General features: G+C 33.5%; 1 protein-coding gene across 1 annotated transcript in view; it reads right to left on the bottom strand.

The window, feature by feature from the left end:
* Window positions 1–9,267: 9,267 nt before the first annotated feature.
* Window positions 9,268–19,663, bottom strand: part of LOC108735015 (cuticle protein 19-like) — a 13,943-nt gene continuing 3,547 nt past the window's right edge. The window contains exons 2-4 of the mRNA XM_018466800.1: window positions 11,403–11,465; window positions 11,083–11,278; window positions 9,268–9,596 (exon numbers count right to left, since the gene is read on the bottom strand). Of these exons, the coding sequence (XP_018322302.1) occupies window positions 9,466–9,596; window positions 11,083–11,278; window positions 11,403–11,465 (390 nt within the window). The 3' untranslated portion in view covers window positions 9,268–9,465. The remainder of the gene's footprint in view (window positions 9,597–11,082; window positions 11,279–11,402; window positions 11,466–19,663) is intronic.

The raw sequence follows: 19,663 nt of genomic DNA, 5'->3' as shown, positions 1-19,663 counted from the left end.
TATAGTCACTAAATTTCGTTCAGATTATTACAAAACTGGTGTTAGGTGTTTGTGTAACTTCTGTATTTTAAAATGGAATACAAAATTAGACGGATTCTAATTTCAATTCGAAATGCATAATAAAATAAAACAGCAGGGTGAAAAATCATGTTATAATTTACATAAACTAATTCTAATTTACAAAGTATTTAATATACAATCATTGCGTTAAACATAATTATAATTAAAATGTATTGGGTCGGTACATAATTATTGTAGATTTTTTTACTTATTTACTTTAAGAATTGACGTTTTCTCAAATTTATTTATAAAAATAATCCTCTCTCTTTGATTATTATGCATTAAAAATGCGTATCAAAAGTTATATCCGGGTTCGCTATACTATATGTTCCACCACTTTGAAAATGCAACATAGTTATTTATTCGTTATATTAAACAACTTTCCTGCTTCGGAAAGATCAGTTAAAGCCATATTCAAAGTGGATTCAAGAAGTTCATATTTAGTAATACAAAGCTCGTAGATAAAGAAAGAAGAAGTTGACAATCAAATTTTGAAGGCTAAACACTATTGGCAGCCGTGAAAGAGAACGAAAGCTTCACAGCGAGAATGTCTGCCAAATATTTCAATGTGGATCATTTAATCATCGTTTATCGTCTCAAAAAGATCAAAAACAAATATTTATTTAATGCACGGAGGAAACTAAATTTTTATGACAACGCAAAAATTAGAATTTTTGATTGTAAATGACTGAATTTGCCGTAGAAATNTTTGTCATCTGCAAGATATAAATTTACTTTTACATACATTTTAGAAATAAGTTTTTTTTACAAACATTTGACATTAACATTGATATATGTAGAAATGCTCGGACGTTATTGGAAATTGGATATAATGAATGTTAATGTTTGGTAAAAGGGTACGATATCAAAGTTAATAAAAATAAAACAAAAATATTCGTTTCTAACGAATGTAAAAATAGGGTTAAAACTAATGAAAAAAATAGGGTAGGTACGAAAAATTGAAAGAAGTCGTTAATATTCGATACTTAGGGATTTAGGTAACACCAGATGGAAAATGCGCTAGAGATATAAAACACTGAATAGCGCAGGTCTGGTTTATTTTTAACAAAAAAAAGGTTGACTTTTGTATTGTGGTGTTTATAGGAAGATGCTCGGAATGGAAAAGGATAGATATGAGGTGGAATTAAAAAGAGTAAGGGAACATAGGGCGTTATGAAATTCAATAAGGATATGTTAATTTAGAAATTCGGGAAAGGTTGTTAAAGGTATATGTTTGGAGCACGGCGCTGTACGGGTGCGAAACTTGGACAGTGAACGCGGTGGAAAATAAAAGGTTAGAAGCGTTCGAAATGTGGTGTAACAGGCGAATGATGATGATCGTGGATCGCGAAGGTTAGAAATGAAAAGATGCGTATCCAACCAGTCTTAGGACTGACGACTTTATGATGATGATGTTTGTTGGACATCTTCTCAGCCATGATGGACTAGTTAGAGACATAATAAAAGCAAAAAAGGAGTTAACGTCTTCGGACTGAAGACGTTATAATGATGATAATGAATATTACCCATATGCTGAAGTTTAAGTGTGATTGCGATTTTTTCCTTGTTTGTGGACGAATGGACAACTTAGAATCCAGATCGACTACGAAATATAAAAGTAGCTTTTGTTTGACGGCACCCTTACCTTGATTCCGATAAAGTGTGTTTGCTGATTATAGCTAATAAAAATATAACATGGTATCTCGAGTGAAAGAAAATTAGGTCGCGGAATTTAAAATAGTGTTTATTCAATAGAAATGACATTGCCAGTGAAGCGAGGAAATAATTTGCATAAATTTGTAATGCAAATGAAAAATAAAAGCTCAGCTTTGAGGAACATTCGCATAATTTCAATGTGTTAAGCGTGATCGAAAACCAAAATTTACTTGTACTCTATTTACCACCAGATAGTTGCAGACATCACATATTGTACTTTTACTTTTTTCGTGTAATTTTGAAATATTTACATGTAATTTTTGAACGTTTTACAAATTGAATGATAGTCTTCTATGCAATTCGAATTGAGCTACACTCATTTATATAAAATTATTTCAAAGGATAAATTATAAAAAACAGAGGAGATGTCTCAGTAGCCTCCTCGAAAAATAAATCTAGCTTTTAATGGATAATATGTACTAAATACCTAATTCACGAAAAATAATGTTAGGAACATGGAAATGAATATAAAATTTTTCATGTTTGAGGAAGTTTATGGCAAATAAAATTAAGAAAACCTGCTACTTTATCCTGTAGAAGTCGAAAACTAGTGAAACAATTGTTGAGGGTATTGGAATCTATCAAATGAGAGGAGCCTGAAAAACATGGCCGTGCCGTGATGGATGGGTGATACAATTTTGCATCATTTAGCAGCAATGGATAAGGGAAGAAAGAAAATAAAACTGAAAGAGTTCAAAATCAAATCAGAAATTACAAAATGAAATGGTCAAAATTTATGCAGCCTTGAAAATATTAAAAATATTTTAGTTTCCATTTTATTTTTCAACGTAGGTTCGGGGGTAATTGTGTGAAAAGGCTGGTTCTGCACAAGGAGATGCGTATTAAATTTCGTCGCTCAATTTTCCGATTTACCGTGGGTACATAAAAATGAAATTGAAATTGGGAAACAATTGTAGCGAGAGGAGCCTAATGTAATTGTGCTTTCTGCTGTTGGTGTGTTAAAAGACGCGAAACCTTCCTTTGCTCTTTTCCGAAATTGACAAAGCTTTAAAAATTTTGATCGCTCTGCCGTATACGCGCGCTGTGGAGCGATTCTTTAGACGAATTCATAAATCTGATTAAGAAGTACCATTATTTATAGAAAGTCACCTCGATCGTCTTCCAATGATGAGTTAAGAACTTTAATGAAAAAGTGGTCGATAAAACAAAAAAAACCCAAGAATTTTTTTTCTTTTAGTAAAGGACTAAAACTTTACAAAGTGTTTGAATTCCTTATTTACCATCTTGCCCCCCAATGTAAAGTAAAATGACAGTATCAAATGGAGCTGCATTGTTTTATGTAAAAAGCGCAGCTTTTATTTACAGTTAACGTTTTATGGTAATTGTCTAGAATTGGGACACCAGACCAAAATTGCTTCAAAAATTTTTTCGGACGCGGGCTTATATGTTACAGTATTTTATTCACAGAAGGCATTAATTTTATACATTTCCTAGTACAATATCGAAATTTCATACAATCCAGACCAAAATTACTTTAAAAATTTTTTCATCAATTTCTGGTCATTTCTGAGGGTTAAATTATTATATTTGAGGCGGGGAAGACACATTTGTTTTTATTACAGCATAGGGCATATGGTGTATTTGTAGCTATTCTATTTATGAAATCAAATCCCATGCCTTCTAATGTCTACTTCTATTATGTAGAATGACCGGAAATCAATGAAGGAGCGATTTTGGTCTGGAGCCCCAATTCTGAATAATTATCCGTTTTTATATTTATTGTTCAAATATTGATCCCATCTACTTCTGTTGGCAACATTTAGAAGTTACGTATCTTTTATTATTGTGATTTTAAAACTGCCTGTAATTTTAGAAAGTATCTGTCTGCACTGCAAGTGTAGGTTACTCGCCTAACTGCTCGTTGAAGTCGCTTTAAAAGTACTGTACACTGGTACCAAAAATGTTTAAACAAACTAATTGTTGTTTGTATTTGAACTATCGCACTGTAGATGACTCTTACAGTGCCATTTCATTGTACGATGCTTGAAACAGTTTAGATTTAAAAGCACAACTTTTATTATTTAGATATTTAAATTTTATATAACAATAAAGGGTATAAGTATATAAGTATAAATTAATAAACACAGAAAAGAGAATATTATATTATGTATGATATAATATTATATGTATGTAGGCAGGGACACTTACATCAATCAAACAAAACTCCATTTCTCTCTAGGAATTATACAACAAATTTAAAATTTATATTAAGTTATAAACCCTTGATTGATTTGTTATTTATATCCTTGATAATGATTTGATTTTATCAATAAGAACAAGTAAAACATAAATAAATATAAACTGTATCTAACAATTGTTATGTCTCTATTCATCAGTTTTAACCGAGGCGCATTTGACAAGGTTGCAATTATAAATTAAAAATCTGTCACCATTGGACTTTACCTATGCTTACTTGAGCTTTAATTTATTAGAGGTGTATAAACAATTTGTTTTTATATTACTGTCCGTTGTGGGGGTAATAACTGAGAATAAGGAAATAATAAATACTTAATGTAAATTGAGTACATACCCCATTAAAATAAACAGTAGATAGAAAAGATACAAATTAGAAGCTTTCATTTTATTTATTCATTTAGAATAGAAATGTCGCAGGGTTTTTTTTTGCATTTCTTGTAAAAAGTTTCATATATCGAAATCAAAACCAGATTTTTGAGGATAATTCACACTATGCTGTTTTGGGTTCGGATATAAATTGTATGAACTTTTCTGTATTGAATAACTCAGGTTACGCCTCCCGCCGGCGTACCGTATCCGCGCCTTGGACGTTGATCGGTCATGCCACAAATCAGGAAAATGGTTCGTATTTTTGGACGCTTCGATTTGCCAGCCTTACGCTAATGGAATGTGTTCCTCACCTAACCTAACCTAATACTAATTGAATATGTTCGTTAATTTTCCGTGCTTTTTAACGTTTTCTACTCCAATTATTTATATGCCAAATACAAGACATTTTTGATGTGAAATATAAAAGCAAAGGAATTACAACAATTACATATGTAAATATAATATGAATTTTCATTTACTTTTAACTGCAGTCTCAGACACTTCACCTCCGCAGTATCGTTCTTGTCTTAAAACTTCATGCCAAAACCGACTATTTAACACACGTTTTAGTTCAGTATAGACTAGGTTTGGAACTAAAACGGTGTTGCGTGAACAATCTTTAATAGGATCAAACATGGACATTTACTGATAGATTTTATCGAAAAGTAAGCCTTCCTTTTCATATATAAATCACACAGTAATCTTAACAAAATTGTAGTATAGTTGTCTTTAATGTATGTGTGAAAAAAATGTAATATTAGCAACTTTTTTAAATTTTCGATAAGTCACACTTGCTAGACAAAAGAAACACAAGTAAATGATAAGACGATTTTAGTATCAATTGGTGAGTAGGTAGTATATTTTTTATTTATTTTTGCTACATAATCGCCAAGACGATGAAGGTATATCGTAACACCAACATTCCGATACCCTCGTATAACATTAAATATAAGTATAAAAAAATAAACTTTACCACTGTTTGAAGAAAGGGATCTACAAGAATGTCCTCTCACAACTATTGACACTATTTTTTGCAAAAGTCATGAATAGCTCGCATTTAGGCATTTAAGACAATTATTGTGTCGGTAAATAGAAATATTTGTTCTTAGAAGAATTAGTAAGAAAAATAAATGAGCAAAACCAAGATGAAGACCGACTGGGACAGTCTTGGCTCCTTTACTCATCACTCAGGTTTATCTTGACAAAGCTGAGTTCATCCACTACAATGACCGTTCTTTGGTTTCTGGTTCAGTAATGAAATTATCTTGCTATGTACATGTGTCTCATTACTATCACTATATGCAGTTAGATATCATTTAGACATAATGAATTGTACGTCTTGGTGCAACTGGCAACTATTATAATTTTGTATTTAACAACGTATCATAAATTGGTACATCTAAAAGGTTTATGAGTCAATTCTATCATTCTTATTAAATTATCGTGTTGTAATAACTGTTTGTAATACAAATTGTTGTAGATGTTTGTTGGTTTATGATCTAATCGTCTTAGTGTTGGGCAGATTATATGCGAAATGGTTTTTCTGAATCAAATTCTTTCAATCGATTTTTTGAGAGTAGAATATGTCAGTACTCTCAAGATGGCATGTTACGATAAAAATTTACAGGAAACGCACTTGTAAGCCATTAATTACAAACAGGATTTTATGATATATACATATGATTCATTATATGTAGGTATACATATAAGTTGCAATTTAACCAGTAAAGGAAATTGGGTTCGTTAGAGAAGTTAATAATGATCTGGTTGTGGTAGCATAATACGTTTCTTGTTACGTAATCTTTTTTCTTGATTTTTCTCGCTTATTTGTATGGACTATGTCTTAACTGTTTCTATTTTGTTTCTTTGATTGAATTGCAACCTTCCCATAAAGATCTTTTCCAATGGTTGTAAGTACACAAAGGGTAACAGAAATAGGTGTCAAACTTGCAGGAGGTGAGAGAGTACTACAAAACATGAAAATTAAGGAAATGTTTGTATGTTCGAATGTTCGCCATTTTAGAGAAAACAGTAGTTGAAAGTACAGATAAATTCATTTGCGGCCCTGGTAAGGAAAACGGTGTGCAACGCTGCACTCAGTCAGCTGGTAAATATCAGCATCAGTGTACAATTTGTTTTTTATTTTTTTTTTTTTGCTCATGTATTGTTTATTTGTTAGATTAGATTAAGTATGATTCAGGGTGTTTATGTTAACAGCCAACTTCTAGTTCTAATTCAGTAATACAACAAGATCAATCATTAGGGTTGGTTAGTCACTGGTAGAGCAGCTCAGCCACGAGTGTATTTGTGTCGGTGGTTTCGAAAGAGAAGTGCTGCATAGCTTAATTATTTTCGTAGGGTGTGTTTATAGACAAATTTGTTTGCTTGCAAATTCACGATTTGAAGAACTGTTTTCGGCAAATGCGTGCTGTAAAATTTTTGAAGACTTATTTTAAGTTTACTTAACAACCACCCGCAAAAAGGTAACGCACCATGACAATACCTCAATGGTGGTGTAGAAATTAGCCTTCTATTCAAATTTCATTCATAGCAGCAATTACTGTGACTAATTTTTAAATTTATATTCAGAGAATTGCAAGTACAGGCCTGACGAAGGAAGCTGGCGAACCGCCGCGCAGGTACTTGCCCATTTATGACTTATTTAGGTAAGTCACTTGGAACCGATACACAAATAAGCTTTAAGTAGGCGTAAATTATAGTATTAATACAGATAGGACAGTAGCGTACTAGAAAAAAATGTAGAAACATAACTTACCAGAAAAGGGAAAATAAACCTATTGCATTTGTTTTATAGTTAGTTTTCACATTCACTGTCATCATGGGAATCTGTATCATTGTCACCAACATCAACAATTAGTTCTTCTGTTTGTCTGTCTATTACTTGCTCACTGATCCCTATTTTTAAATATTTAATCTACGCCCCTGATAGGAATACTGANTTTTTGATTAGTGTAAAATAAAAATTTTAAACAGATGAAATTTCTCGTTTAAAATTATTTTCTCTTTTACATGGAAATATTAAGATAGTAATAGAAACGAGACGCTAGTTTTAGACAAAAAACTTCCAGACGGCCTTAACTGTGCTACTGTCTAAAATGTAAAAAATCTGACCATAAGAAGAAAAATTTTTTTCGAACCAGTTTCGGCCCAAACCAGTGCCATAGTGGCAATTAAATGTCCTTTTCAGAAATTTCAATTAATCAAACTAACAACGTACATTAAACGAATTCACATAACCAAAACGAAAGATCGCAACGTTATTAGATGCAACGCATCGACATTATTCAATCGTCGAATATTTATCCTTTTATGCTTTACTTGCGAACTAGAGTAAGAGACTTACCAAACTTCGACCGTCGACCCCATTAATCCATTAATCGACCGTCAGTCGCTCGACGACTTTATTTTTTATGAGATGGGTCCCATATAAACAACCCAAGTAGTATTTTCAATACCAAAAAGGACGTATTATATTAAACTTTATTCACAACATGTAGTGAAAATAGGGTGTGCTGCAGTTCTGCAACACCTACATGCAAGCCGCATAACGCAAATAAAGAGAAAAAGATGGAAAGAGACCCGATAAATGTTGTTTGAATACGTATACTATCGATAGATTCTGAAACATTATGCCAATACAAGTCTGCATGGATGTGGGTTATGAAAATGATAGTTTAGACGGACGGACGTACAAGCGGACGGGTCGTGCATATTATACGTTATGTAACTAAAACTGAAAGGAATGAATACCTTCATAATATAAAAAAACAATCTTTACAATATAGTAACCGGATTAGGTAGATACTAATACATATTTAGGTTAATACATTTTTCCCCTCCGCGCTCCATTCTATCATTAAGTTATTGTAAATATTATACATTAGAAACTGAATTGAATAGTGATTCTAAGGTTTTGGTTTTCTTATTTGTAGTATCGTATGTTTCAGCGCTTCTTACGTCTGTCGTTCTCGGCAATTTGACGATAGATTAAGAAAAAATTGAAAAATCTGTGATGCTTGTTTAAAAGCTTTTTGACAACTATCTGTAAAAACTCATACAGTAAATTAAATAGAAATTATTTCTATAGATCGAATCATTTGAAATATTTTGATGGGTCGAAGATTGCAAACAAAGTTGGGTAATAGTTAGTGGTTTGGGGTAGGTTAGGTTTGTACACCATAAATAAATAACAAAAATTGTGATAAACTTTCAGAAGATAGACTAAAGCATGTACTAATGTTCATAAAATTGCATTTCTTTTGGAATTTGAGGATAGGATCATCATCATAAGGTCTTCAGTTCTAAAACTGGTTGGTCACCACTTCGCATTTCCCTAAAAATAGAACAACCCACATCCTTAAATATTTGCGAACAGTAATTTAATCTAGGCCTACCTCTACTCCTCCTTACTCCCGTTTCTGCCTCTAATATGTGTATGACTAGACCTTCATGCCTGAGAAGGTGTCCTAACAACCTATCTCGCCTATTTCTTATTGACTACTATAGAGACCTCTGCTCTCTTTCCTATTCTTTCTAATACCCCTTTATTTCGAACCTCCTCTATCCACGGTATCCTCATCATTCCCCGGTAACCTTTTCTTTTCCGCAGCGCCTACCGTCAATGTTTTACACCCGTACACCGCCGCGCTGCAAACATAAGGTGTATGTTGCTTGTATTTAACAAAAACAATTTATAGTTGCGTTTTTGAAAGTTAGGTAATCAATAAATAATTGAAAGACATACGTCACGTATTCTATTTTCATATTGCAACTCGTCACCATAAGGTCGTCGGTCCTAAGACTGCTTGGACACGTACCTCCACTCTTTCCAGAAGAGGTAGTTTAAAAAAAATAATATTTACACGCTCTTAATAAGCACATTTTTTACAATACCCTTTATCAAAGGTAGATGATAATTTCGTCCCTGTATTCATTAATAAGTTATACCTACATTTTCCCATTTTCTCATACCACACATCATCATCCAGTTATCTTTTTTACCATATTTTAATAACGACAGTCTATTTTAGGGAACTAATTTTTATTCGTAACACTTCTTAAATTAATTGGTAATTAGTCGTTTTAATTTCGAAAATAGGGATAAGGCAATGACGATTTGAATAAATCCGATGTAATGAGGCTGACTGGTTTGGCAAACCACACAGGTTTCTGATATTCCCATGGGAAGCGTAGGTGACCACGAATTAATGGAGCTGTAACAAATAATTTGCCATGAAAAAGCAGATATTAGGTAAAAATTTTTTGAGTAGTTGCAATATGCCTTTAATAAAAAGCAGTCACATCTATGCTCGCGAACGGTTAATTTAGAAATTCGAAAAAGGTTGTTAAAGGTGTATGTTTGGAGCGCGGCGTTGTACGGGTGCGAAACATGGTCAGTGGGCGCGGCGGAAAAGAAATGTGGTGTTATAGGCGAATGATGAGGATAACGTCGGTAGAAAAGGTTGGAAATGAAGAGGTATTGGAAAGAATAGGAGAACAGAGGTCTCTATCGAAGTCAATAAAAAATAGGCGAGTTAGGTTAGTAGGACACCTTCTGAGGCATGAAGGTCTAGTCAGAGACATATTAGAGGCAGAAACAGGAATTAGCAGGGGTAGAGGTAGACCTAAATTAGATTACTGTTCGCAAATAGATGTGGGATGTGGGTTGTTCTAGTTTTAGGAAAATGCGAAGTTTAGCTCAGGATAGAAAAGAGTGGAGGTACGTGTCCAACCAGTCTTAGGACTGACGACCCTATGATAATGAGTTGTAATATGATGAAAAATAGAATACGTGACGTATATGTCTTTCAATTATTTATTGATTACCTAACTTTCAAAAACGCAACTATAAATTGTTTCTGTTAAATACAAGCAATCAATTAATATACATCTTCGTTTTAGATTACTTCTTTTTCTTTCTGTAGATGCGTGTAAGATAGTGCAGTGTACAATAATATTACTAAATTAGTTCACTTGGCAAAAGTTGCAGTTATATAATAATGACTAATTTTGAGTAAGTTTTGTAGGCGTTTAATGGCCGTTAAAATTTAATTAAGCAGATGAATGATAACGGTGTACGTGTAACAAGTTTAGAATGTACGGTAGACCGGTTGGATTTTGGAATATATTTTAAATTTCGTTCAGATTATTACAAAACTGGTGTTAGGTGTTTGTGTAACTTCTGTATTTTAAAATGGAATACAAAATTAGACGGATTCTAATTTCAATTCGAAATGCANTTGACTTCCATAGAGTCCTCTGTTCTCCTATTCTTTCTAATACCTCTTCATTTCTAACCTTTTCTACCCACGATATCCTCATCATTTGCCTGTAACACCACATTTCGAAGGCTTGTAACCTATTCTTTTCCGCCGCGCCCACTGACCATGTTTCGCACCCGTACAACGCCGCGCTTCAAACATACACCTTTAACAACCTTTTTCGAATTTCTAAATTAACCGTTCGCGAGCATAGAAGTGACTTCTTTTTATTGAAGGCGATTCAGCCTTGCGCTACCTCTGTTTTATATCCTTACTACTCCTTTCGTCCCGACTTATCTGACTTCCTAGATACCTAAAATCAGCCACTTCTAGGATAGCATATGTGAAAATATTGATGTGTTGATTAATTTTGAGACCTTATTCAAACGTGAGCTACATTGGAAGGAAAGACAACTCTGGTCTTAATTAATTAACATACCTGGCGGTGGCCGATATCTAACGACTGCTTGAAATCCTTTTTGTCCATCAACTTGGTATTCCACCACCCTCACTCTGCCGTCTGGATCCAGAAGGCCGTATCCACCCCTTACATGATTTCCATGGCGTTCCTCCCAGTGGTGGTTTACAACATTATATGTAGGAGCTTCTACTGCATATTTGAAAGAATATTTGGCCTTTAAACGAAAACCATTATAAGTATAAGATACTGAACGAATATGGGAAATTTATTGGTATTTAAGTGCTGTTATTTCAAGTGGTAAAATTAATTGAAAGCTGTTTTCATTTAGGTTTACCTACCTCATTATAAGCAGCCAGCACTGCTCTACTGTGAATAATTAGGGTGGTAATTAGTGTGGTTACCTGAAATAACAGTGATACGGTATTTAATTATACATCACTTATAAAAAAAAGACTGTTCAGTAAACTTTGTGCGAATAAAATCTCAATCCGTCTTTTGAAAATAAAAAACGGAGCCGGATACTAGTTAGAAGACATATATCTACGTTATCTCAAATATAAATTAGCAAGTTTTAAACGGCACTAATAATTTACAGGAAGTTCACATTTAGTACTTGGCAAAACATGCTAATTAATGACAAATATATGGGTATTTCAAAACTGGACATTTGTAAAGTTCAGTAACTGTTTATTCTTTTTTCTGGGATGATTTTCCCATAAAAGGCAAAAAAGTTATTATATTTAAAATTGTAGGGCAACGAATCCAATGCAAAAAAGGACCTTTGTTCGTAAGAATATCACAAAATAAGACTTTGAATACTAGCTTGCACTATTTGCGAATTAATAGAAGTTAAGACTTTTATCACTTGGTAAACATTGTTTTATACAAATGCAAATTATCTTATAAAAACCACATTTAATGGAATATTTTTTATATTTATTGATTTAATTTAACGCCAACAAACAATCAAATTCTGATATTTAAACTACTAGACACTTAGACTACTACTTATTTATATCACTGATCGCCTATCCATATGGTAACCAATTTACTCCGGCTTTCGTATAGAGACCTAGTTATATTAGTATCGATTTCTACTGAACAGTGTTCATTTTTATCAACAACAAACAAAAAAAAAAAAAACGTAACTCCTATTGTAGGTAAATTTGCGTCACTCAGGGTATGATTTATTACTCTTCGCGTATTTAATATGAAGATTGCCGACCATCAATCGGTCCATACCTGCAGGCGTACTCAAGAGTCTTTGATAATCAATGATTGATTATCTCATACGTGCTTGTTATGCGCGTTAGATTATTAGTAAATAATCAATTCAACAACTTTATAAATTTTCACTCTTTTAAAGTACAGCTCCATTTTCCTAACTTACGTCTTAAGTATTTGGATAATATCACTTCTGTACTTGTGACTTATTTCCTGTCAAGAAATAATAATTAAGTTTTCACATAATTTGGCATTAACAAACAATAACAATGATACTTAATATCAGGTAGTACATGTGCGTGAACAAGTGTGCCAATGTCATAATGTCGCTTTTATTATCCAACATTAAATGGTTGCAATTCATGCAAATCTATGTAGTGCTACAATGAGTAGTTATTATAGAACTTATTTTTTCCGTCTCGCCAGCAATTAGTGTCTGGCATTCAATTCAACAGTGTCGGTAACCACATGGTACTTACCAATCACCACAATTGTCGCATTAGTTTTCTATTAATTACATATCAATTAATGGCCTGTAAATAACCATTATGAAATTGTTAGTCAACTGTAAAATGATTTTTGTACATTATCGATATGATTATTTGTTAATGAACGAGTGAAGTCCGTGTGAGAGGAAATTAATCGAATATACCAGTAAATAAGATAACTATATTCACTGTAACTTTTTATTTTGTTCTAGTGATTAAATAATTGTCGACTAAGTATTTATAACTTCCTTGTGTCTAGACAAGGCATTGACTTTTTCGGATTTTTATTTTCAAATGTAGACTCTGCTAATGATTAATTTTCGATTTAATTGGAGAAATGTTTCGCAAACATGAGCGGATTTGAGCATTAAAGTTCTAGACAAAAACCACACTATGTATGAAGGGGGGGCACTCTTTGTGTATGTGTGTACACATTGACAAAAAAAGTGCCAATGTCCCCCCGCCTTAAAGGTAGGGACGGACCGGATACGTGATGTGGATTCGCAAGGATCCGGCGTGGTACCGGATAATGACGCCGGGTTACCGCCAGTGCTGAGTAAAGCTTGATTCTCACAATGTATTATACAACAATGATCGTCAGTTCATCGGCAATGTTTAGCACGTTTTCGTCGCGATATTTAAAAAATATTCTCTTACTAATCTAAGAGTAATTACTCATTACTCTTATATTTTGGAAGAAGATGGGGCGATGGAAAAGAAAAAGGAAACAGTAAAAGCGGGAAAACAAAACCTTATTCCATATTTTGTCATTTACATTATAGTCACTATAATCTTTTTATTTCAAATTGTATAACTCGTAAGTTTGTACTAAAAGAATTAATTTCTCGTCCTAACCAAGAATTAAAATTTCATTAGTTAGTGTTTAAACGAGTTTTTTATCGGGACTTATAGGTATGTGGTTGACAACGGTGGTGAGGGCGGCATTTAGTAGAAAGGCCGCCTAAAGGAAAACATGAACCATTAACCGTATTGGTTTTGCCGGGTACTCGGTACAGAATCACGGTTATTATCATGCGAAAAACATTTCTATATCTTTTCGCACATGCTAAACAAAGAAACCTATTCGAACTTTAACTTAACCTAAGCTTATGCTTTTAGACATCGGGAAATCCTTTTTTCTAATAACCCAATCAGCAATAGAATAAGCGCCATGTAGCGAGTAGGTACTGTGCTTAATTGTAAGTTGTGGTGCTGCTTTTTTTTAATAATTCTTCGTTTAATGTGCTCTTTTTGGTATAATAATTTGGTATAGGTCATCATCATAAAGTCGTCAGTCCTATGAATGATGAACACACACCTCCACTCCTTCATATCCTGAGCTAATCTTCGCATTTCTCTAAAACTAGAACATCCCAACATCTAATCTAGGTCTACCTCTACTCTTCTTAACTCCTGTTTCTGCCTCCAATATGTCTCTGACTAGACCTTCATGCCTGAGAAGGTATCCTATCTCACCTATTTTTTATTGACTTCAATAGCGTCCTCTGTTCTCCTATTGTTAATTATACCTCTTCATTTCTAACCTTTCCTATCCACGGTATCCTCATCATTCGCCTGTAACTCCACATTTCGAACTTCTAACCTTTACTTGTTTCGCATCTGTACAGCGCCGCGCTGCAAGCATACACTTTTAACAATCTTTTTCAAATTTTTAAATGAATCGTTTGTCAGCATAGAAGTAACTTCTTTTAATTGAAGGCGATTCGACCCTATGCTATCCTCTGCTTTATACCCCTACACTCCTTNACTTTGAAGTGTGTTAAATACTATTACACGTATCGCTGTAGCACGTTTTCTTAAAATATGTGTGTTGCTCTTACGGAGTTCGAAAAGTGTGTTATACATTCAACACAGATTTCTAAATATTACATGTGTTGAAGTAACATACGAACACGCTTATTTATAGTAATTTAACGCACTAAGAACAAGTTACACGTTCATGTGAGTTACAGTAACACGTGTCTGTATGTCGAATAACACACTTAGCATTTGCAGTGTAGATACCTAAAATCAGCCACTTCTTCTAATTTTTCGTATCCTATCTTTATAATCGCTCTTTCCTTATTGTTTTTTCCCTTGCATACCAGTATTTTTATTTTACTTTTATTTATTTTCATACAATACTGTTTGGCCAATACCGCTTCCATTTTATAGGTGAACGATAACACTATTCTACGGGTGACTTTTTTGTTATTTCTAGTATGTAGTTGTGACCGTATTCGGTCTTGACAGTGGTGCATTTTTCTGTGGCAAGTTGCAGAGTAATAACGTTGAATTATTAACCTTTGAGTTTAAGGAGTATGTAGTCGTGACTTCCTTATAGGCATACATCTATATTCGTAATTGTCCAACAAAGCATTATGTCCCTATATACGTTATATATAAGTCTTAGTGCAGACTGCTAAGTAGTTCAGACGTTCTTTATTACTTCCTTTTGTGAAACTCTTTTGCTTTTAGTATTTTATGAGATAAGTCTAAGAAATATTTAGTAAGCACAAGAATAATGACGCTGAATGTATTATCCTAAAAGTTATCGTACGAGGAAACAGAAATTTAAAACAAAAAATAAAAATAAGGGATCCTGAAGGCCACAATTTAAGTTATCGTTCGTTAATGTATGATTATTGTACATATGATTGCTTGATTTTAAAGTGCTCTCTAGTTTATTTATTATTTTTAATACCGTCAGATGCGCATAAAATGTCCTTATTCCATATTCCAATTATGATGAACTAAGATGATAGTTTGCAAAGCTCAGAATAAATAACATTACAACTGCCTCTGAAGATGTTTATTACCTAAACTACTATAGTTCAGATTGGCTATTCATAGTTCGGTCAATCTTCAAGTGGCGTTAACGTTTAACGTTTCGCCAGTTGAGTCCGGTATTAGGCAACCAAGTATACGTTTGTTAATATTCGATTGGAGCAATGTTTGGACAATCTTCTAGTGCCAAAGTTCGTCACAATGATGTTTTGCCAAGTTATGCCGCCCAATATTGACCAACAAAGTATTGGTTAATCAGTACAGTATCGAGCGTGAATCAAAATTCCAAATACTCCTGATCATGAGTAATGTTCAATAAAATACGAATTTCCTACAAATAAATTTTATAAAATGTTTACTTACATTAAAAAAAATTACTAAAGTATTTTATTAAAATTTTAATAATCAATAATCTAACTCCATAAAATTCAATAATCTTGCAACGAATTAATATCGCGAAACGTTTCAAAAATTTTAAACGCAGATAAGATTAACACTGTATCTTGACGTAACATTAGCTGCCTGATCGGATTAATTTTGTTCATTGATATTGGCACTAGTTTGTCGACCTGGCTTGGGTCGAAGTAACAAACCAGGCATTTAACATGTTTGGACAATCTTGGGTCAAGCTCGGACCAACCTTAACCCTGTTGTGATTTTCTGCATGGGATATATTGGACAAGCTCAGACCAAGCTCACTCCTGTTGTGATTTCTTACATGGAATATTGCATGTTTTTGGGCACATTCTGACTGTATCGCAGCTGCTAAGCTATTACCTCTAATGAAGGTGTTTGTGGGTTGATATCTAATCTCGACTATATACTTTTCTTTTTGAAGTGAAACTTCTTTACGCACGGTAGAGTAAGTTCGTTTCATGTGAGTTGCTATGTAACGAAATCATGCAACGCATTTCCCCCGCTGTCTGTCCCTAGTATGCTTAGATCTTTAAAGCCATATACGCAACGAATTTTAATACGGTTTTTTTAAATAGATAGAGTAATTCAAGAGGAAGGTTTACATGTATAATACATGCATAATATAGTAGAGAAACACTGACAATTTTAGAGGTTTGTAATATGATGTCGTAAATAAACACATTTTTTTGCGCTTACATTGCAAACGCTGGCTGGAACCCTACGAGATAGATCAAAATAATATACTACAGTAATGTACACCTTAAAAAGGTCTACAAAAAAGTCCGCGATGGTGTATGTCTATCTCTTAGAGATAACCCACAATAACCTTTTTTTATCCTTTACTTTTTACGAGAAATAATGGCTTATTTACGAAGCGATTTTAAGCAATACAGCATTAATCCTTATCCAATTAAGTACTTTTAATTACATTGTGCATTTAATATACATCAATATGGCCCTATACAGCATGTAATTTAAATGAATATTTTCGAAGATTTTACAGATTTAAAATGCAGGGACATAGCGGTTAGAGCGGTTGTATTGTCTAATGACAAAAAAGCTGTGATTGTTGTATATAAAGACATTCGATAGTAAACTTAGTATCAGCATTGCACCCGTGCGAAGCATAATGTACAAATAATACCATTAAACCAATTCCTTAACCCCTATCCCGGTATGTTTGTGTGTTTGAAGAAGTTTCACTTCAGTAGCGTGTTGTATAATTACACGTTGTATTTTTTGTTTACAAAAGTTGCATAAAGCACAGAAATACTGAGGAGAAAATGAAATTGAAATTTTTTCCAATTATTGAAAAATGCCGTCAAGTTTATCGAGAATATTAATAAAAAAAATTTCAACTCCATTATTATTACTGTATTTACTGTTGTCAATATAAAGGTAGTAACCGTTGACTAGTAACTACAACATTTATTGTCATTTCACCTAAATGAAATTTTGGCATTAATCCACCAATAAAATACAGCAAAAAAGATTGTTAACATCCGGAAAGAAGACGATTTTTGCTACCAATCGAGTTGGTATGCTTTTGTGATATTGCTGTCGCGTGCTTTATTTGGAGGTCACCATGTCACTTAGTACCCACAAAAAAAAAGAAAACGTTCGGCAATTCTCCTTTCGGTACCGATAAATCGACTCGACTTAAGTATCGTTGTAAACGTTGGAGATTAATCAAAATCAGATGACACTTCAACAGTGCTTGACACGAAGGTTATTGTGAGTAAATCGTTCTACGTGATTGCTCTTAATAATCTGTTGCAAGTTTGGGCCGCGAAGTGCCTAAAGCTGAACATGTAAAACAAGGATACTGACGCGCGGAACATTTGTTTCCTATCATCCACATCTCCGAGCAAGGACATTCTTTTTCTTTCTTCCTTTTACTTTCAACACAAATGGAAGATAAAGTACGGTCGCGAATGTGAAACTGACTTTGCACCTTTTCTTACTTTGATTTAAATTAAAAGTTCATTGATGCGATGTGACCTTTATTGTCTTTACGATTCACCGCTTTAGAAAATATTATTCCATTTGAAGCATCTGCGATAGTTAGTTGGACTTTTCAAATTTGAAAATAATAAGGTCAAAGATTACTCATGTAATTTTCAGGGATGAATATATGTATGTGTCTACTACGACAACAGTAATTCTTTTATGATTTATTGAAGTTTGAAAAAAAAATTACTAAAGGAAATATTTGTATGGAAAATTGTCAAGTACAAGTCTTTTTTCTGCAGCAAGACGTTTGTTCCTGTTGATATAGGATTGAAACAGAAATATACCATTTCTTTATGGTCTAGAACAGTGGTCGGCAAACCGTGGTCCGTGAGCCATACGTGGCTCTTTGACCACTTGAGTGTGGCTCAGCTGCAGATCAGCCCAAGCGGTCGTTATTGTTTAGAAGCAAAAGCCCTTGATCTTTATGTCAGTTTCATTCGAATTTTGTTTCCTCAGCTACCAAAAAAAGAAAGATGTAGAGTTATAGCAGGATAATGAAAATACCGTGGATGAACAAGGAAGAAGTGTTGGAAAGAGTACCTATTTCTCCAACCTCTTTCTCCAACTCCTTGCGTATGGAAGTCACCAAGATAGTAAGATGTGTGTTTAGCGATTCTTCGGATTATTGACTATACGATTTAAACATGGTGCGAAATATTTTCTTCTTTTATTTAACAATTTTCTTTAAATGCCTTGTGTAACGTATGAAATACTTCAGTAGCAGTAAATACCCTTTAGATGGCGATTACTGCTTATGCTTGGATATTACCTATACAAACTAGATTTTTAGGAGCTTCATCGGTTTGGGAAGTTATTTATTGAGACTGTTTATGGCGCGCTGACGAGATCGAAATTGCGATCCGCGTCTAGTAGTTCCGATTAATTTGTGACTAAGAACTTAAAATAAAGGTTCTTATTAAAATATTTATCACGTATACAATATGATTCAGTTAGGCGAGCTGATATCTTAGTAAGGCCTTGCCTAATGCATAATATACTTCTTAGCAGCAAATACCCACTAGATGGCGATATACTACCTCTACTGCAATATAAAATTTTTCATTGTAAATTTATATGACCAGGCATCGGGCATGAAGGGGTAGTTAGAGATATATTAGAAGCAGTTAAAAAGGGTAAAGGTAGACTGGAGATTATTGTTCGCAAAGAATTGGAGATGAAGGTTGCTCTAGTGTTTGAGATTTGCAAAGATTGACTGAATATAGAAAGAGATGATAATGGTGAAGCAAATGATAATATTATTATCTACATCAACACGAAATCCACTGATGATGTCCCTTAGAGTCACAAACTGGTTTCCAAGCGGGTAAAGCCGCGGTTACAGCTTAGTGTTTATATAAAGTTGCATTATTTTAATTTTACATCATTTCTAAATATTTTCGTTAATTAAGCTAACACTTCGGTAAGACAGGGTTCATATAATATACGAGGGCACATCTATTTAGCCAAAGGTCAAATTCATTTACTTCAAATTACTCTTACTATCGTATCATATAAAAATTCAGAAAACATTAGACCATATTTGGTGAACGAGCCGAAAACTTTCGTTTCCAATTATAGGTTAATACTTTAAATAAACATAAATTTCAAATTTGGATTAGGATGTTAGATGTTCTGTGTATCTGTAAATATTTATATGATACGATAGTAAG

The sequence above is a fragment of the Agrilus planipennis genome, unplaced genomic scaffold, assembly GCF_000699045.2.
Source record: "Agrilus planipennis isolate EAB-ADULT unplaced genomic scaffold, Apla_2.0 scaffold124, whole genome shotgun sequence".
Lineage (NCBI taxonomy): Eukaryota > Metazoa > Arthropoda > Insecta > Coleoptera > Buprestidae > Agrilus > Agrilus planipennis.
Note: the sequence above shows the minus strand (reverse complement) of the source record. Positions and strands in the feature narration are given on the sequence as shown.